We start from the raw sequence: 20,771 nt of genomic DNA, 5'->3' as shown, positions 1-20,771 counted from the left end.
GGCGCTGACAAACATTTCTTCAAATCCCGAATCTGGCCGTATTCGGATAAGAACCGGGTCCCTCCCAATGAAGGCGTCGTGGTGGGGTTTTTAAGCTAAACTGTGGGGAAAGCTCAGGCTGCAGGAGCAAAAGGAGAGCCAAGTGTGTCGCGGCCCCTTTAAAAAGCTGAGCAGGATTTTTTTTTTTTTTTTTTTTAGCCGAATGACTATATTAGGTGACACGAAACTGCTCATCGCTCCTGTCAACGCGGCCCCTGGCCCAATGGCAGGCTGAGCCCCCCTCCTCCGTCTGGGTCCCGCCTCTCCTGCCCCTGGGCTCCTCGCTACCTGCCTCCCGGCCACAACCCGAGAGCGAAGGCGGGTGCACGGGTGGGCGGGCGGGCAGCGGGCACCATGCAGAGAGGCTGCCAGGGAGCGTGGGCAGCGCTGCTCTCTGCCGCCCACCTGGTGCTGTGAGAGGCGCGCTGCCACCATGTTCCCCAGCCCTGCGCTCACGCCCACACCCTTCTCGGTCAAAGACATCCTGAACCTGGAGCAGCAGCAGCGCAGCCTGGCCGCCGGGGAGCTCTCGGCGCGCCTAGAGGCCACGCTGGCGCCTGCCTCCTGCATGCTGGCCGCCTTCAAGCCCGAGGCCTACGCCGGGCCAGAGGCCGCGGCGCCCGGCCTCCCCGATCTGCGCGCGGAGCTGGGCCCCGCGCCCTCGCCCGCCAAGTGTGCGCCTACGTTCCCAGCCGCCCCTGCCTTCTATCCGCGTGCCTATAGCGACCCCGACCCCGCCAAGGACCTTCGAGCCGAAAAGAAAGGTGAGGAGGAAACACGAGATTCTTTTACCTTCTGGGTCACTCTTGTCCCCAAACCCCGCCGCCAAAAAACTCTGGCCTGAGTGGAGGAGACTCGCGTGCCTGGGCGGAGGGCCGAGCTCAGGGTCTCTGAGTGTGAGAAGCGACGTTGTCACAGGGCCCCCCCACACCCCGCGTCCGGAGGTTTAGAGAAAATGCTGGGTTGAGACGATTAGAAAGGAGAGACAAAGAAATTTTTGTTGTTGTTGGCCTAACAAAGCCTCAGGCAGCAGCAGCCCTGCTCCTAGACCTGTTAGAAGTTGAGGCATCGGTTTGTGGTAGACAGAACAGAGGAAGAAAGAGATATTCTCTGTATCAGGGTTGTTGTTGTTTTAATCTTTTTTTGGTCTTTTTGAGGCTCTGAGAAAACCGCTAAACAGAAATTAAAATGCGGCACACTAGACATGCTTTTTGCGCATAATTGGAGGAGCGTACAGGACCAGCTGTAGCCCAACGGGAACCCGCGTTTCTGGGGCTTTTCCTTCTTTGTTCCAGGAGAGTGAATCTTTAAGTACTAGGAGCTCTATTTAAAATTGGGATACTGCGGATTCTCGGGAATCTGACTTAGTAGCTGTATTTTTCCAATACAATTTTGGACACGGCCAGGTCCGAGAGGCACTCTCCTGCAAAGTTAGAAAATTCCGTGCGTCTATAGGCGCAGGGCCGTGGAGAAGACCGGGAAGGTGGTGGAATTGCGGTGCATACCATCCCAGGGACTAGTGAGGGGAGTAGGGAGAGAGGCTGGCCAGCCGGAAAGGGGGCGCACTGGGGACACCTTGGCCCAATGCAGGGTCCCCGCGAACCGGGGGAGGCCGAGGGCGCTGGGCGAATGGGCCACTGCGAGCCCAGAAAAGATCTTTCTGTGAGGCTAGGAGCGTTTGTGTAGAAGCGGAGGGAAGGCCCGGGAACAGCTGCCCGCCGGCACCGCGGGCTGAAACGCTGGCTACCAATTCGAATCTGAGCATGCGGCTAGGCGGGTTCCGAGGGAGGCCGCCTGCCCACCCGCGTGGCTTCCTGGGCACTGCACAAACCCAGCGCCCGCTGCGGAGAGCCTTCGATCACCAAACCAACACCTCTTGGCCTTCTGTATCTTCGGTTCTTTAATTGTGAGACAATGTGACTGGTCCTGAGGTGGGCCTTGGTGTCCCTTCATTTAACTTCTCAAACTAAAGCAGCTTTAATCTAATCCACCCCAGTGCTGCGTCTGGTTATATTTTCTTTGCAGCCTGAAATTATAAATCACTATCCATCTCCTGCAGCCGAATATGAACTACCCAAGGGCAGAGACAGCTGTTGTTTTGTTCTCCAATGCCTAGAGCCATGCCTGGCACATAGTAGGCATTCGATAAATACTGACTGCAGAGCGCAAACGGAGCCTTCCGTGGCGCCCAGTGCACTGGGTAGAGTGACACAGCCAAGGTGGTCTCCCCAGCCAGCACGGGGTGGCACTGACTAGGGCCCATTACCCGGCGGGCGCTCAGTGAGTGGAACCGCTCTGACCTAGCGTCTCTGCCTCTCTGCCCTCTTCAGAGTTGTGCGCGCTGCAGAAGGCGGTGGAACTGGATAAGCCGGAGACCGACATCGCGGAGCGACCCCGGGCGCGACGGCGGAGGAAGCCGCGCGTGCTCTTCTCGCAGGCGCAGGTCTACGAGCTGGAGCGCCGCTTCAAGCAGCAGAGGTACCTGTCGGCCCCCGAGCGCGACCAGCTGGCCAGCGTGCTGAAGCTCACATCCACGCAGGTCAAGATCTGGTTCCAGAACCGGCGCTACAAGTGTAAGCGACAGCGGCAGGACCAGACTCTGGAGCTGGTGGGGCTGCCCCCGCCGCCGCCGCCGCCGGCCCGCAGGATCGCGGTGCCAGTGCTGGTGCGCGATGGCAAACCCTGCCTCGGGGACTCGGCGTCCTACGCGCCAGCCTACGGCGTGGGTCTCAACCCCTACGGCTATAACGCCTACCCCGCCTACCCGGGTTACAGCGGCGCGGCCTGCAGCCCTGGCTACAGTTGCACCGCGGCTTACCCCGCCGGGCCCTCCCCGGCGCAGTCAGCTACCGCTGCGGCCGCTGCCAACAACAATTTCGTGAACTTCGGCGTCGGGGACTTGAATGCGGTCCAGAGCCCCGGGATTCCACAGGGCAACTCGGCAGTGTCCACGCTGCACGGTATCCGAGCCTGGTAGGGAAGGGACCTACCTGGGGCGCCCCGACGGATCCTATCTCTAGCGAGTGGTACTGACCCTCGAGGGGAGGGAGGGCTCCTGATGCGTTTTCTGCAGCCCTCGGATTTCACATTCACTCCCGCAGAGGCATCGCGGCTTTTCCCGCCCCACGTGCCTTTGTCCCTATGCGGGAGAGTTTGTGGCAGAGTTGGAGTAAGTGGTCCCGCAGCCTGGCACCTTAGCTGTCGGCCCCAGAGTGCACCCCCAACAAGCCGAACAGAGGCCAGTTGGGACTGGGAGCCCGTGCGGGCGTGGCAGGACTAAGATCCGGCCTCCTTTCCCCAGCGTCGGCCAGGCGCCCAGGCCCTCGCTGCCTTGCCGCCGCCCACCCACCGTATTTATGTTTTTACCTGTTGCTGTAAGAAATGAGAATCCCCTTCCCATTAAAGAGAGTGCGCTGACCCCGCATGTGTGCTTCTTTCAGCTTGCGGTGCTTCAGAAACGATTTCAGAGGGCAGAGGCCTTCCTGCGCTGGTCTTGAGTAGCGGGCGTAGACATTCACTGAGCAAATCGATGATAATAATGATAATAAACCACGCTCGGTCCCTTGGTGGGCACTTTCTGGGGTTGTCTCTTATAATCTTCAATAAAACGAAGAAAGGGGGGGGCATCCTATTTTAAAGTTTAGCGGACTGAGAGTCCTGGAGAGGTTTAATGACTCTCCTCAGGCAAGCAGCCAGTACTGGTAAACCTGAGGTTCGAGTCCCGGTCTCTCTTTAGAGACCAAAGGTACCTGCCCCCAGCTCCTAACTGCATCCCCCTGAACCTTGCTGTGTGCCGGGTACTGTTCCACGTACTGGAATTAAATGGAGAGCAAAGGGACCTGGGCCCTGTGAGAGAGGAGGGCACCATAACTCATCCTGCTTAGAAAAATGCCCTAGCCCATTTTACAGGAAAAGCTGAGAACTAAAGTCCTTGCCACGTTTCCGGGAAATCCCCAGCCCAGCGGTATTCTGGGTGCAAGTGCCTGAGGTCCCGAGGCCTGAATCTCACCAGCTGATGGTTTGGGCTGAGCTCAGAGCCCAGACCCAAAGAGGTGTCCTGCAGACTGAGCTCACCTGGAGCTGTGGCTGCGGGAGAATCGAGAATCGATGTGGCCAGGGAACCCTTTCCCCAGCCCGACCGATGTGCTCTCCTCTGGGCATTTAACGAATGTCTCCATCATCCTGACAACAAATGCTATTTCTGTATAGGATTTACAGGTGAGAAAACTGAGGCTTAGCTCAATCGAGCTAAACACCCACTGGCTGTGGGATTTGCCCATTGCACGTGTCCTCCTTTTCATCTGGAAAATGGGGATAACAAAAGTACCGTGCTCTGAGCCCACCAGTCCACAGGGGCTCAGGCCTGACTTCCAGCTCCGACATCCACAGCCCCCAGTGCCAGGTGGAACTGGCGCTTCTTAAAAAGGATGAAAGCCGGAGGGAGTCGGGGCTTTGTGTTCCTGAGGAATATGGGTTTTTTGCAGTTTTGCTGGGAAGCGTGGGGCTGAATGCGTTGGGGTGTGCGATGTCAGGTGGGGAGCTCCCGGTCACAACCAAAATATTACTTGTGGCGTTCTGGGACCGATCGCCCCATCGCGGCTTGTTCTGGTCCTGGCACCCAGGAACAGGAGCTATCCCGCTCCTGCCAGGGATCAGGGATCGTGCAGCGCTGCCGGTGCCTGTTCAATGGGTGGTTCTGGTAAGTGCTGCCCCAGCCTCCCACAGGAGAGGGGGAGATGGCAGGGTTCTAAGTGGTACTGCTTGCCGAGAGCCACTCAGTGCATGGGGTAGAGGGTACCCGCATGTGTGATGGGAAGGAAGGGGAAAGAGCTGAGCTCAGGGCTTGGCTCCAGGCCCGGACTTGAATTCCCTCTGCTATAAGGTCCAAGCCAGCCTGGCAAGGGACACGGGGAGGGGGCTGTGTTCAGCACAGCCCGGGGAATTGGCCTCCTGGGCCTAGCATCGGGCTGCGAGCCTGGTGTGTGAGTTAAGAGCTCTCTAACCATCTCAGTGATGGCGCTGTGGTCCCATCTCATGTAGGGACACACCTGAGGGTCCCCCACGCCACCAGACCAGCTCTTAAGCCAGCCGGGCGGGCGCGCTCCTTCCCCGCATCCCCGACTTGCAGTCTCAGCAGGCAGCCTAACTCATATAATCGCAGGGATCTTTCTACCTGGCACTCACCCACCTTGAAGCTCTTAATCAGATGAGTGTATTTGCCCACGTCCCCCTGGGGTTCTGCCCAGCTGCAGGTCTTTTTCATCTTATACTAGCCTGCGGTAATATTAGACATAGTATTTCTTTCACTGACTTTATACCGCGAAGTTTTCTCTGATGCCTTCCTCTTTGTCGTCCTTCAGGGACCAGCTGAGTGATCACAAGGTCTCTCACCAAAGAAAATCAATGGCTGGCTGGCAGTTGGGCATGCCAGATGCCGGAGCCAGGATTCCGGCTGCACGCTGTACGGGGCTCTCTAATCTAACTCATCATAGTCTGCAAACCAGGAAACTGAGGTTCCATCAATGGTCAAGGTCATATATTTTCTGATTATGGGAAGTGCACCCGCCAAATCCTGAAGGGCTGGGGACCTGTTTAAGAAACGAGAGCGTTTGTCTCTCTCCTAAAGATGCAGAGGGAACTGCTCCCGGTCACTGCACCCTGCTGACACCATGCTCTCACCAGTGGGGTGAGGCTCTCAGGCTTGACATCCAGGCTCATTACGAGACCATCTGTAGAGCACGGAGCTCTGGCAAGCGGCCGGAGACTCTTGCCCAGCTGAGGATGCTGGGTCTCAGAGCCCGGGCGCCAGGGGCGCAGGGTCAGAAGTATCCTTTACTAACGTCACGCCCGCATGGATAGAGCGATCCCTCCCTAAATCAGATTGGTAATATTTGTTTGGTTTTTCAATTATTATGTAAGCGACGCGTGCAGAGTGAGAAAATTAAACCAGTACAGAAAAGTGAGAAAAACCTACAATTTCGAGCACCTCCCAGGAGGCAAAACGCGGAGATTGGGGTGACGCTGTAGGGCTCTGAGTGCGTGGACGCCAGCGGGCACATAGGAAACTAGTTATATTTAATACATTTAAAAAAATAAAACAAGCACATGTAACAGTTTGAAAAAATAAGGAGACGTAAACTGTGACATTAAAAAGAAAACAGCTGGCTCACGAAGCTGGGGTGGAGCCCTGCAAGCTGGCATAGGAGAGCCGCAGGCAGGGGGTCCCCAGGACGAGAGGCCATATCCATCCCGCCAGGCCACCGAAGCCCTCCCCGCCACGCCCCAATGTCCTCTCACTTCCTTGCATTATTTCCAGCCAGCAGACACAGGATTTGCCAAATCAGAATAGCTTCTTATTTTGTATAGATTTCCCTTTAAATTGATCCCATGTGTGTATCTCAATACTTGTATTTAAAAGAATGCACAAAACCTGCAAACCCAGAACTTGACAGCAGCCAGAAGCCTGCCCTGCTTGTTGGCAAACATGCCCTTCCTTTGTTGGGGTCCTTTGCCTCCACTAGGAAGGATTCCAGGCTCAGGCCAGCACCTCCCATGTCTTGCAAATGTGCCCCCTAGACTGGGCTCCTGGAGAAAGGGGCCAGTGGCTTGGGGTTCACTCATCGCTCTCTGAGCATACTGCATTCCAGGCACTGTCCTGAGCTCTTTACAAAGTGAACCTGTCTAGTAATCTTTCACACCTGAGTTCTGCTGAAGAAATAGATGAATCAATCTTAGGCCCAGAGAGGAGGAGTAACTTGCTCAAGGTCACACAGCTGGTCAGTGCCAGAGCTTAGTTTAAAAGCCAGGCAGTCTGGAGTCTGAGAGCGCAGTACCCTCCCACTTCCAGCTCAAAGAGTAGGCACCAAGTCAAATACAATGAATTTGTCAATTGATTAAAGAGTACAGTAATAATACTAGCTAACAATTCTGCGAAGATTTCTGTGTGAGGCATAACACTCCTAGGAGGTCGGGACAATCACTCTTCACGTTGAGGAGAGAAAACTGAGGCAGAGAGAAGTGACCCACACAAGACCTCACAATGCGGAGGCGTGGCAGCTGGGTTTCCAGGGGGCAGTTTCTCAGGAGAGCATACGAGAGAGGAGAGCGGGGTGGGAAGCGAGTGGCCTGACAGGCTGGTCACCCAGAGCCCACAGGGGCTCCCACCCTGCTGCCACAGCTGCTTGGAATAACAGTACAGATCACTGCCTAACATCTGTTCGTGTTTACTTTGTGCCAGGCCAGGGCTAAGTGCTGACTCTGCAAATCTCATTCTGTCATTTCCCAAGCTGGAAATGGAAATCCAAAGAAGTTACGGACACTGCCTACCTGAGTTGTTCTGGTAGTGGGGATTGGTGGGGGGCGTGCTTGAATCCAGGTGGTTCCCCCAGAGCCCTGGCTCTTCGAATCACTCTCAGTGGTTCTCAAACTTGCCTGAAGACAGAAACGGCTGGAGGCTGGGACAAACCCAAACTCCAGTCTGCCCCAGCTCCCTTGAATGGGACTCCACGGGGATGGGGCCAGCAAAACTGAATTTGTAACCAGGTGATTTTCATCAGCTGGCAAGTTGGAGAACCGCAACTCACAGAGGCCCCAGACCCTTCAGGCTCCGGCTCTAGGGGCCCGGGAGAAAGTGGAGTCAGATTTCCCCTCTTCCGGCCCTGCTCTTCCATCTCAGGGTCTCTGTGCGTTTGCTGTGATCCAGTGGCTACAACACAAGCCAGGCAGCCCAGGGGACCCTGGGAGAGGGGAGGCGGGCAGTGGAAAGAAAGCAGATGGGTAGAGGTTGGGCGAGGTTCCCTGGACACCTGTCTCAGGTGGGACCAGGATGTTACCCCAGTGGCTCATGCAGCCCAGTGCCTGCCAGTGTTGCATAAGAGAGAAGAGGAATTTGGGGGGGATTGCTCAGAGACGTCCATCTGTTCTGCCCAGATCCTAAGCTCTACCCTGGGGTCCCACAGGCAGGGGAGTAGAGGCGTAACAGCCCCCATGGGGGGTTACAGAGTGCCCAGCTTTCCACTGGCCCTCTGTCTACATGAGGTCATTAAAGCCTCGTAATCACCTCATTATCGTGGACTCCACTTTGCAGAGGAAAGTGAGGCTTACACAGGTTTTTTTCATTTGCCCTGTTCACAATGAGGAAGCAGCCAAGATGAGGTTCAACACCAAATTCTCTCCTTTCCAGTACACCCCCAGCTATCCGTACCCCACCCAAACTCCAACGTGCAGAAACATCATTTGCAGCACTGGCTCGCATTAGCTGTGCCCCTCCCCCCAAACTGGTTTCCTCCATCCTCAGCTTTTTAGGGGACGTTTGTCACACAAGCCTGGCCTGCTCCTGCCTCAGGGCCTTTCTTTGCACTTGTTCCCTTTGCTTGGCCTGACCTTCCCCCCAGAGATCCGCCTGGCTAATGCTTCATCTGTTTCAAGTCTTGACTCAACTGTCGCCTTACCTGATTATTTTATTTAATATTGCACCCCTCTACATACTCTGCCAACCCCTTTGTTTCCTCCTGTAGCCCTTCTCACCTTTTAATACACTGTTTTGCGCAGTGATATACCCCAAGCATCTAGAAGAGTGCCTGGCACTTGTAGATACTGTAAAATGTGCTGAATGAATGAATGAATGAATATAAATCACCCAAAAGGGAAAACTCGGAAAGAGAAATGAACAGGAATTTCACAGACCAGGAAGCACAAATGGCCCCAACTTATATAAATGTAGTCAATCTATTCATTAGTTAGCAAAACAAAAAGTCATGATGAGATGCTCTAATTCACCCACCAGACTAGCAAAAATTAGAGTCGTCAGTACCAGAAATTGGGAGAGGAGGCATGTATGGGGACTCTTCCCCTGGAAGAGGTATGACTAAGTACAAAGACTTTAGCAGACAGCTTGGCACCACTTAGTGAAGTTGAATATAAGCCTCTTAGATCCAGCAATCCAACTCCTAGGACTATGGCCCAGGGATAGTGTATATGTGCACTTGGAGATGTGTAATTAAGTGAAAAACAGCCTGCTACACAGTAGTATAGACTGGAAACAACCCAAACACCTACAAACAGTTGGATGGATAAATAAGTTGTAGGAGATTCGCACAGTGGAATATTATACAGCAGTGAAAATGGAGGCTCTTCTGCCACACTGACCAACATGCATCCATCTCAGAGGTGAACCAATGCTCAAAAGTGACCAAAAGGAGAGTCATTGAAGTATATAGACCATGAAGTTCTATTTACATAATGATCAAAATGGGCAAAACAAAGTGTATTTGTTAGGCTGTGCACACAGATGTCAAAACGATAAAGAAACGTAAGTGAATGAGTAACTCAGAATTCAGGTCAAGGTTGCCTCTGGAGAAGAGAAAACGGACAGCAGTGGCTGGGGATTGGTAGGTGTGGTCATGGCCTATCTCTTTGCCTGGATGAAGGGGACTCGTGAGTTCACTGTATTTTTCTATAAAGTGTACATATATATGCTCTTTATGCCATTACAGTACTTTCCAACTTTTTAATTCAGGTATAACTTACACACAGTCAAGTGTCTAAACCTCAAGGGGGCAGCTCAACTAAGTTTTGCAAATTATAATACTCTTGTGTGTGTGTATGTAGTGTGCTGTATTTCACAATTTGGAAGTGTACCCCAAAATCAATCATGGTGCCCTGAATTTCAGGACTTAGCCTTAGGATAAACAGGCTCCATGAAAGATTTATTTTATAGTAAAAGGAAGGAAGATGAAAACTGTGCTTCCAGGAGCGTCCCAAGTATGTTTTTAAACAGTCACATATACGTATAAATTAGAATGCATGACAGATGATTATTTTAGATTATCTAATAACCATTGTTTTCCAGCTGTCAGGTATCATTTAATCAGCTGCTCGCAGAGCCCTTTAAGTCGTATGCCCATTGGGGTCTCCTGACAACTCTGTGAGATTCCAGGTATCACTGAAACTGAGGAAACAGAGGTGAAGTGAACCATAAAAGTCAGCCAGCTTGTAGGCGCCTGACTGAAAACTGGAAGTTACATTTCTCTCACTCCATCACACCAAACCAAGGATGGAAGTAGGAGGAGTGGGAAGAAAATACACCAAAACCTGCCTGGCCAATGGTAATCTCGAATTCTATACCAGGCGGGCTTCCTTAGGACCTCACATAATTCAAGCCTGGTTTGCAATAGGATTAAATGGAAAGTACAATTCACACAACAGCAAGTTTTTGCACTTAAAGGGAAATGATCACTTTGGGTATTGCACCACTTCAAAAGAATATGACTCAAGTTGGCATACAATACAAAATATAAACTCTGATTTCTCGTGACTGTCTTTTACAATGATTACCAGAAACAAAGTCGAAGTTTTAAAATGTAAATATATATAGAGAGAGCAGTATGTGGAGGCCCTTTCACGGAGCAGCCTGGAATATATGAGCTCGAGGTCAAGGCCAGAGGGGGGAAAATCACCACATTATCCTTCCCAGCAATAATGGTGCTTTGGCTCATTGTCTCCATCAATGGGTGACATTCCTCAGGGGAAGCTCCAGGAGGGCTGGGAGTTTGGAATTCTCAGTGCCTTGAACAGTTCTTAGCGTAACATGGACTAAATATTGATCGCTACGTGCTTTACATTCATTCTGTTTCCTAAACTTGGCCATCATACTACGATGCTCCCCAGGCCCCTCCCCCAGGGACTCTGATTCAGTTTGTCCTTCAGGTGAGACCTGGGAAATCAGACTGATCCCAGGGTCTGGGCAACACTGCTTATTGTCCTGTGCTGAAACCTGAATGAATATTTGGGGGCTTCCAGGAACCGAGTTTCTAAGGAGTGGCTAAGAAACAAAACAAAACAAAACAGAACAAAACCTACAACACTGTACTTAGGTTCTCTTGCTCTAAGTATTTATTATCCAAACCACTTGGCCTAGGTCTTAGAGAAAAACGAAAGACTTCAGAAAATAAAAATAATCACTAATGAACTGACCACTTTAAAAAGTAGGCCTCATTTAAACAGCAATGCCATGCCTAGATACCTACTCTAGAGAAATTCTTGCAGGACTCAGGAGAAACACAGCCTCCAATCAAGTCATTTGTCCCAAGCAGCCTTGAGTGGCCGCCCAGTCAGCCAGTGCAACTTTATAAGGCCGTTCAGTTGCACAACGAAACAATAAATATCCCAAGAGATGTGGGGTTTTAATTTTAAAATGGGCAAAGGACTGGAATAGACATTTCTCCAAAGAAGATACGCAAAGGGCCAACAAGCACATGAAAAGATGCTCAACATCATGAGTCATTAGAGAAATGCAAATCAAAACCACAATGAGATACCACTTTATAAACACTAGGGTGGCTACTATTTAAAAAAAAAAAAAAAAAGAACAGAAAATAACAAGTGTTGGTGATGATGTGGAGAACTAGGAACGCCTGTGCATTACTGGTGGGAATTATATTACATAATATAAAATGGTGCAGGCACTGTGGAAAACAGCATGGCAATTCCCCCCCACACCCACCCAAAAAGAAAGAAACATGGACTAATCATATGATTGAGCAATTCTACATGTGGGTAAACACTTAAAAAAAGCAAGCAGGGACTCAAATAGATGTGCACAGCCACGTTCATAGCAGCAGTATTCACAATAGCGAAGGGTTGGAAGCAACCCAAGTGTCTATTGGCAGATGTATGACTACACAAAATGTGGTATACACATACAGTGAAATAGTATTCAGCCCTAAAAAGGAGGGAAGTTTTGACACAGGCCACAACATGGATGAACCTTGACAACATTATGCTCAGTGAAATAAGCCAGACACACACAAAAAATACTATATGATTCCACTTAGATGACGCCCCTGGAGGAGACAGAAAGCAGAATGGTGATTGGGGAGAGTGGAGTGGGAGTTAGTGTTTAATGGGTATAGAGTTTTAGTTTGGAAAGATGAGAAATTTCTGGAGACAGATGGTGGTGATGTTTGCACAATAATGTGAATGTGCTTAATGCCACTGCACTGGACACATAAAAGTGGTTAACATTGTAAATTTTATGTTATGTATATTTTATCACAATTTTAAAAGATTAAGTCCCAAAATTTAAAGAAAAAAGGAAGGAAGGAAGGAAGGAAGGAAGGAAGGAAGGAAGGAAGAAAGAAAGAAAGAAAGAAAGAAAGAAAGAAAGAAAGAAAGAAAGAAAGAAAGAAAGAAAGAAAGAAAGAAAGAAAGAAAGAAAAGAAAAAGATGCAGATTTTCTGGAAGCTGAGGAAAGTGTTATTCCATTTACAGCCACGGCAACAGGCAGATGAAGACCTGGCAGAGAGAGCCCAGTTAACAGAAGAGAGAAAACAATCAAGGAGTGAGGATAGGAGAGATGGTTCCAAGGAGAAAGACAGAATCTCAGGGGACTAAGAGTGACCTTGGGAGGTCCAAGATGGCGGAGTAGATCAACACTGGGCCTGCTTCCTTCCACGAACAAATTAAAATTACAACTGAATTATAGAACAAGCAACCTGGAGAACCATCTGAAGTCTGGCTGAACAGAAGTTTTATACCCAAGGATATAAAGAAGAAGCCATGTCAAGACTGGTAGGAGGGGCGGAGACGCAGAACTGGCTAACCTCAAACCTTCATGTGGCAGTTGAGAACCGGGAAGGACATCTCGGCCACCGAGGTTCCCCCCAGAGGAGCAAGGGACCCTGGCCCCACACCAGCCTCTCCAGCCCTGAGTACTGGTGCCAGGAAGCCCCTACAGCATCCAGCTGCGAAAAATAACGGGGTTCCGACCATCTGGGTGGGACGGGAGGCGGCGGGAAACCCAGGCATCCTCTTAAAGGGCCCGCACACAGACTCGCTCGCTCGCAGGCCTCACCTTGGGCTCCAGCGGAGGGACAGTAACTCAGGGGGTGTTGGAGACATATGGGGGACGGGCAGTTGTGTTGTTTCAGGAGGAGGGCTGGAGGACAGTTGGCCTTTTCTCTGTGAGGAATCCTCTTCTCCTGCAGCAGGCAGGCTGGCTTTCCTGGTCTTTCCTGTGCTGAGCCCTCCCCCTACGCTTACAGCCAAATCTGAATCTGATTGGCCTGGTGAACCCCACCCTGACTCACTGGGATCCCACCCCACACAGGTGTGTTGTATTTTCTTCCTTCTAGACTGTAAGCACTGTGAGGGCAGGGACCGTGCAATCCTAGCCGACGTTTACTGAGCAACTAGGAAGCCTCAGACTGCTCTTGCAACATCACGTTGAACCCTCACATTAACCCATAGGTAGACACTGTCATTACCTTTGTTTCATAGATACGGCCAAAGTCTTAGCTCACAGGACACAGAATAAGGGGCAAAGCCAGGACTGAACTTGGGACCCAGGCAGGCTGGTCCAGAGCCCATCTTTTTATTCATTGGACTCTACTACTTATATTTGATTCACCACTGCATGGCACACAGTAGGTGCTCAATAAATATGTGGCATGTGAATAGATGTCATCTAGAGGAGCAGTCACAGGCCTGAAAAGGTGGTGTGTCCTTATTAAAAAAGTGGTAAGGCTGCAGAGAGCACAGCTGTATTGGTTAAAACCAAACACCTGGATGAAAATCAAACAGTGACAACACAAAACTATTTGGGGCCATCTATGGCTCAACTGTCCACCTGTTCCCTGTGCCACCCTGTTCCCATTAAGTGTAAAGCTTGTTAGAACTGAAACCAAGCCCCTCCTTAATAGAGTTTACAGATGAGGAGAGAGCCACACAACCTCATTGGAGAATGAGGGCTTTTAAAATTGACAGCGTTTCCCCTCAAGGAAACGAGAACTGTTTGGTCCTTAAGGAAACGAGAACTGTTTGGTCCTTCAGGAAACATCTTCAAAGCCAGAGAACCTGGTTTCAGCACAGCATTTGGCAGAAGCTAACAGTGCCCCGACTCCCACCATCCAGATGGCTGGGCCGTCTCCCCGCGTGGGATCAGGGACCGGCTTCCCGCAGCTGTCCGGGCTGTGGGCTGAAATCAAGAGGCTGGAATGCCTCCCGTCCGCTCTTTCATCCACAGCCTCTGGGGCCTGCGGTCCAGAGTCAAGTGTGGGTGAGCCACAGGGGCTTTCGCAGGGGAGGCCTCACAGCCATTAGCTCCCATGCCCAGACACTTGCTCCTTTTTAAGTTCCTAATCTTTTTACCAGAAACACTGAGCATTTTGTTCTGAGCTGTACCAGGAAACTCACCTTGTCAGGGGGCATTGGACGTCAGGGGTTTTCAGCATCACAACAGTCAGGCCGAGCTTTGGGGAGACTTTGCTGCATGGGCAGACGGGGTTAGGACAGCCAGAGGAGAAGAGAGACGGCAGAGCATGACGGTGGGGTAACACCAGAAGTCGGCAAGCAGGAACCAGAACGTTCCATTAGATGAAGAAAAACTCCTGGGACCTGTCAAATGTCTTTGCTGTTTGGGAGGCAACCTGATGGGGTACCACAAAAGTGGGGCACTGCTCTTATGAAGAAAAGATGCTTTCCTCTAGATTCGAGACGATGAAGCTGGACCAAAATGTCTGGCCATTAACACTGGCCATCTCTCGTGGGATTACGTGCATCTGTTTTCTCTCTTCTTTCTGAATTTTTAGAATGATCAGATATTACCTTGGAAAATTAAAACACATATATTGTATGTTGATAAACCAAAACAATGTCTGGCTGTCCCTGCACCTAGCCCCACAACAAGTGCTCAATCAACACAGCATTTGGTAAATGTCCTTCCCTTGCAGGCCAAGGTCAGCCCCTAAGCCAGGGGACCCCTCACCCAGCCTCGCCTCTTGGAGCTGTTTGCAATCAGAATGTCCCTGGGTCACTCTGTCCCTGAGAGCCACTGACCTGGGAGTCAGTGTCCCAGCCAGTCGCTTGACCTTCAGGATTTCTTATCCTCAAATGAGGGCGAAAAGACTTACCAGGCAGATTATGGGCAATGAGTGACCTGGTCTGTGGCAAATACCCAGCCAGTGTCCAGCATAGGCAAGGCGACTAAAAGCAATCAAAAGTCATGGACTGAACTGGAAACCTGAACTCAAGCCAGCCTATCACTCAAGTCCCGCCTTCACAGTTTCTACAATGTTCATTCACCGCTCACATGGTTATTTACTTCATATTTTCTGTTAAGTTCACTTTAATCGACTCACGGCTTTTACTCGCCTACTCCTGAACAATAATACCTGTGAAATCACAGCTTTGATATGCCAGATGTATTTCCCAAAGATCCACCAAAATAAGTGCAAAACTATTGAAAACAAAAATGTTTTCTGTGTACCATCTAGAATGGTCTCTCACGCCCCCTCCCCCAGACCTGCAAATCACACCATGGGAAATGCTGCCTTACCCCAAGCCGAACTCCTGTGCAGCTTCCAAACTGGGTTGTCCGTGCTCTGGTGACAACACATCAGGGTGAGGCTCAGGGACAAGGCTCCCAAGAGAAGTCACAGAGCCCTGGGCTCTGACCTGTCCTCTCTGTCTTCTCTGCGTACATAATTTTCATGAATATTGATGTAATGGCTGGAAAGTTTATACCAGGAGCTCAGAAAAACATCTTGCTGCTTCTCTGCACCATAACAAGGAGACAGGTTCTGTGCTGGTCCAGACTGACGTCTCTTTTATCTCACATCAGTTTGGTCCCAGGTGGCCTAGTGTGTGCTGGGGCCACTTACTTAACTTCTCTGGACCACAATGCTCTCATCTGTGAAATGGGACTATTGGCACAGAGTTGTTAAGACAATTAAATGAGAAAATAGAAGTAAAGCTCTTAGCACAGTGCCTGGCACATAGTAGGTGCTCATTCAATATTAGCTCTTACTATTATCATCTGTTGACAGCCTATTCTGTGTTCCTACCCCTGTGCCAGGGACTTGGAATCCAGCAAACAACACATGTCCCACTGGAGCCCGTGTGGAGGGGACATGTGGTAGATCTCTTTATTATCCCATATATTCCCTGTCATCCCACAATCTCATGGACAGAGAGTACATTCCTGGCCCAACTCTGGGCTCAGCCATGTAACTTGCCTTTGCCAACAGGATGTCAGCAAATGAAACGGCAGCCAAGGCTGGAGGGTTGGCTTGTGTTCCCGTGTGTCTGTTTCCACCGTGAGCAGAGCAAGACAGGGCTGGCCTGCTGGCTGATGGAGGAGGGGCGACACGCATGGAGTGGAGAGGGCCAGCAAGATCAGCCCACCCCCAGCCGGCATCAGCTGGTCCACAAGAGCCACAGAGCTAATCCGCTGCTTACTGTGAGTGCCACTGCAGTTCACCGACTTCTTTTGTTATGCAGCCTCATTGTGGTCGCAACTAACTGATACAGAGAGAAAGAATTATAAGTAGCGAGTGTGAGATGATACAGCAAATGCTATCATGGCAGAATAACAATTATAGGAGCAAGAATATGAATCCAGGAAGCCAGACTTAAGAACCTCAGCTTGCAGCCTCTGCGGCTCCCCTCTCCTCCAGTGCCCATCCCCCACCCCCCCCCACCCCCCCGACCAGGGCTTGGTAAACATTTTGCAAGTGAACTGACCCAGTGGAGCTCAGGGGCCATCTCTACATGTGTCTCACTCTGGGGCCTTGTCAACTTTCACTGGTTACCTGCAGATCCTCACCCTGAATCTAAGGAAAGGCTCCTGAGGGCTTTGCTTACCTGGGGTGAACACCTGCGCTTGGCCAGGATGAGGCCTGTTCCCATCCCTAAATGCCCAGTCCCCACCCTCTAATCTCCACGGCACTCAGCCTTGGAGGGAGGACCGGCCACCTCCTACAGCCACAAGCAAGCAGGGCCCATGACTGACCAGTCCTGCGGGACACACAGGACCTGCTGTAGGGGGAGTAGAGGGAGGTGCAGAGAGGTCTCCTTCTGGAAGGGGCCGCGGGGTAGTGGCAGAAGCACTAGTTTTAGCACCCACTAACCTACGTTGTTATCCCAGCTCTGCCATCATGAGACTTTGGGTGCCTTTCTCCTCCTCACTGAGCCTTGATTCCCCGGACTGTAAAATGGGGCTAATAAAGCCCCCACGCCATGTTGTTGGGGGTATGGAATGGGATAATGCACGTTCTCCACAAATGTCAGCCCCCTTTTCCACTTTTCATGGGCCTCTGTCTCAAGCAAGAGACTGGGCTTAAGGCGGTTTCAGTCTGAGGTCCCAAAGCTGGGACTCCTCCCTCACCAGGTGGGTGCAGTTGGAGGTGGGGTGGCAGTGTGGGTAGAGCCCGGCTTTGGACACAGACAGCCCTGAGCACTTACCAGCTCGTGACCTTGGCCAAGACACTTCCCCCTGTGCCTCGGGTTCTGCTTGTGTGTCCCTGGGGTGCCGAGGTCCTACCTCATGGAGCTGCTGTGAGCACACACCGAGGCAGGGAAGCTCTCAGTCAGTGGCAGTTAATAAAGAATTTCGCAACCACTGAATGGGCTTTGTATAATGTGGACTGAACAGAAACATACTCTCATGTTTGCTGTGCCTGTTCACGGGTCAGCAGCCAGCCAGTAAGACTGCTTCTTGCAAGAGGATTTGCTGACTGTACATGTCACTCTGCTGTCACTGGACCCTGGTGATATTGGCCACACTTGGAGAGTAGAAAGGAAAGGTGTAGTGGGCAAGACAGGCCTGGAAAGGGGCGGATTAAGAAGCCTTGCTTGGTCGTGTTTGATCGCCACACAGTTGGAAGGAGGGGGCCAGGGTCCCTGCCCTCGGGCTGTTCTATATTTACCACCCACTAGTGTCTCCATGGGCCCAGTGTGCACTGATCCCTGCCCAGCCTCCCTGGCTCCCAGGGCCACCGTTATCACTGGACACGGACGCCTTATCTCCCAGAAGGCTCAGGCGGCAATTTGCTTTCAGGTTGAAACCTCCACAAGTCAATTTTCAAATGCTATGTGACAGCCTGTGGCTGCGGCCACCTCCCTGGTCCCCTGGACTTTGGTCTCTGCCCCGCCACAGTGGTTCAAAGGGAGCTTTCTGAATCCTTTTCCCTCCAACAAGTCACCATTCATTCATGCATGCATGCACTAGATCAGGGGTGTCCAAACTGCAGCCTGCGGGCCAACTGTGGCCCGCAATCTATTTTTTATTGGCCCGCAGCAAATTCCAAAAATATATTTAGTTTACTTAAATAAACCAGGTGAGGCAATACGTACTTCACCTCAAGTGAGTGGCCCAGCTGTTTGTGTATTTTACCGCATATGGCCCTTGGTGAAAAACGTTGAAAAAAGTTTGGACACCCCTGCACTAGATCGATGTTTATTGAAACATTGTGCTGGGGGCTGGGAATGTGGTTAATAAGATACAGAAGTTCCCTGTCCTTCCTGGAGCTTACAGTGAATAAAATATTGACATAAGGAAGTGAGGGCTGCCATATGAAGAGACAGGCAGAAAGATGATAAAAAGGGGGGACCACCTTAGACCGGGCAGTAAACTTAAGGTGTAGTTGATGCACTGCGGTTCCCACGGGTCCCCCAGGGTGGAGGAGGGTGGGTGCCCCTGGTCACCTGGCGAATCCCCCCAGGTTTGGCTCTCACCCCCATGTTGCTGGCTCAGAGGCTTGGAGCAGCTTCCTGGGAGTGGACCCTTGTCCCAGGGGTGCACATACGTTATGCAAGCTGTACTGATTGAATTGTGTCCCCCACAAAGATATGTGGAGTCCGAACCCCCAGCACCTCAGAAGGTGACCTTATTTGAAAACAGGGTCGTTGCTAATGGAATTAGTTAAGATGAGGTCATTAGGGTGAACTTCATCCGCTGTCACTGGTGTCCTCACAAAGAGGAAGAACTGGACACAGCGACAGACGTGCACCGAGGGAATACGGTAAAGACACAGAGGGAGAGCACAGCCGTGTGATGAGGCAGGCAAAGCTTGGAGTGACGCAGCCACAAGCCAAGAAACGTTCAAACCAACCTGCCTGCAATCACCAGAAGCTGAAAGAACAAGGAAGGAGACTCCCCTGGAGCCGTCAGACGGAGCAGGCCCTGCAGAAACCTGGACTTCAGACTTCGAGCCGTCAGAAATGTGACAATAATTTTCTGTTGTTTTAAGCCACCTACGCATGCAGCAAATACCTTTTGAGCAACTACTACGTGAGGACACTTTGCTGGGCCCTGGGGACACATCTGGAGGCCTAGGGGCCGGGGGGTGCTGGTGCAGGGCCTGGGCCAGAGGTGGCAGGAAAGGTGTTTGTGGGCGAGACTGGAAGCAGAGGTGGGGGAGGGGAGGACCCACTCGTACCTGATGGACAGAGCTGGGGGCGCTGTGAGGCGAGGCCTCTGGGGGAGGCCCTCCCCGTCCTCTTTCCTGACATGACCCCAGGTTGCTTCTCCAGATGGGAGCAACACAACAGCGAAGGCTTCTGGTTTGGAAACTACCGTCCTGTTCAACAGCTGGTCCTCCCTGAGATTGCCCCACATGACATCGGCTGGAGTTTGGGGTGTCCCTAAAACGCTTCATTCATATTTACCAAGGTGTTTCGGCTCAATCCAGATGTCACAGGGCTCACTCCACGGCCATCAGGTGGGTGTTCCGTTTGCCAGACAGTGTTTTTGCTCCAGGTTCCTCCAGGCCCCATTGTCACACCTGTACTGCATGCCTTGTCCTAGTGACAGCATCTGGGGTTAAGCTCTCTGGCTCACTCAGATTACTGTTCATGTTCCAGTTGTCCGTTGCTGTGTAACAAACACCCCAAACTTCGTGGCACAAAACAACCACTTAACTCTTCTGTGGGGCAAGAATTCAGAGGCGGCTCTGTGTGGGTGACTCGTCCCAACTCCATGATGGGAGATGGACTGGCTGGAGGCTGGAAGGATCAGGAGTTTCCTTCACTCACTGGCCCGGTGCCCGGGCTGAGAAGATTCAAAGGCTGGCCTCAGCTGGAACTGACAACCCAGGCACCTACACGGGCTTCTCCACATGGCTTGGGCTTCCTCATAGCATGCTGCCCTCAGAGTAACTGAACTTCTTCCAAGGCCGCTCAGTTCTCCAAGGGCAACGGTTCCAGAGAAGCAGATGGAAGCTGTACAGGCTTGTGTCCCCTTAACCTTGGAAGTCATACAGACTCACCTCCACTGTAGGGCATCGCTCAAAGCTGTGCCAAGCCCATGGACTTTCCAGAAGGACATGGAGCCTCTGGACATACACAGATTCCTCCTCCACAGGAGAAGTGTCAAACATTCTGCAGCCACGTTTCAAAACCGCGTGAGCCAATTACATCCATTAGGTAGGAGACCAGATTTTCCTCAGGTCTAGGTTTTGGGGTACACCTCACTTGACTGGACATGCTGGCCCTGCCCTCAAACACAGGATGAGGCCAAACCCATCGGCAGGGACATCACAGCCCTTCATAGCCTGTCCCAGCCTGCATGCCAGACGTCTCTTCCTGGCACCTGAGCTTTCCCCTGGGACTGGTACACTACTCTCACACAAGGGTGCCACCCACTGGCCAGCCACAGGCCTGAGAACCTGTGATGCCCAGAGGGCGACTCTTTTCCAACTCCCAAAGGTGCCATCGAGGTAGGCGGCATCCTGGATTTATTCTTCCAAAGGCTCAGATCCCCAAAGAAATGCAGAAACCCATGTGACACTCTGGATTCTCGCCTGAGGATACTGTCCCCTCATCCTCTGCTAACGACTCAGCCATCTGTCTTCCTCCCCTGAACTCTGCTCCGCTGGAAGCTACACAGATGCCCCAGCTGGGGCTTCAAAGCCGGGTGGATTGACTGGCCCTAAGCACAGGAATCAGAGCTGCTC

At 51.6% G+C, this 20,771-nt stretch overlaps 1 protein-coding gene across 1 annotated transcript; it reads left to right on the top strand.

Moving 5' to 3' along the window:
* Positions 1-328: 328 nt before the first annotated feature.
* Positions 329-3,456, top strand: NKX2-5 (NK2 homeobox 5). The gene is made up of 2 exons (XM_019740178.2): positions 329-803; positions 2,370-3,456. Exons 1-2 carry the CDS (start codon positions 473-475, stop codon positions 3,014-3,016), a joined length of 978 nt encoding a protein of 325 aa, XP_019595737.1. The 5' UTR covers positions 329-472; the 3' UTR covers positions 3,017-3,456.
* The last annotated feature ends 17,315 nt before the right edge of the window (positions 3,457-20,771 follow it).

The sequence above is a fragment of the Rhinolophus sinicus genome, linkage group LG10, assembly GCF_036562045.2.
Source record: "Rhinolophus sinicus isolate RSC01 linkage group LG10, ASM3656204v1, whole genome shotgun sequence".
In the NCBI taxonomy this organism is placed as follows: domain Eukaryota; kingdom Metazoa; phylum Chordata; class Mammalia; order Chiroptera; family Rhinolophidae; genus Rhinolophus; species Rhinolophus sinicus.
The sequence above is the reverse complement of the archived record's forward strand: the minus strand, read 5'-3'. Positions and strand labels throughout refer to the sequence as shown.

What these genes read in the sequence shown, in the direction of transcription:
- NKX2-5 (XM_019740178.2), top strand. Translation starts at nt 473, where the DNA reads ATGTTCCCCAGCCCTGCGCTCACGCCCACACCCTTCTCGGTCAAAGAC. An exon ending in CCTTCGAGCCGAAAAGAAAG is followed by an intron (nt 804 to 2,369) that starts GTGAGGAGGAAA and finishes TGCCCTCTTCAG; the next exon opens with AGTTGTGCGCGCTGCAGAAG.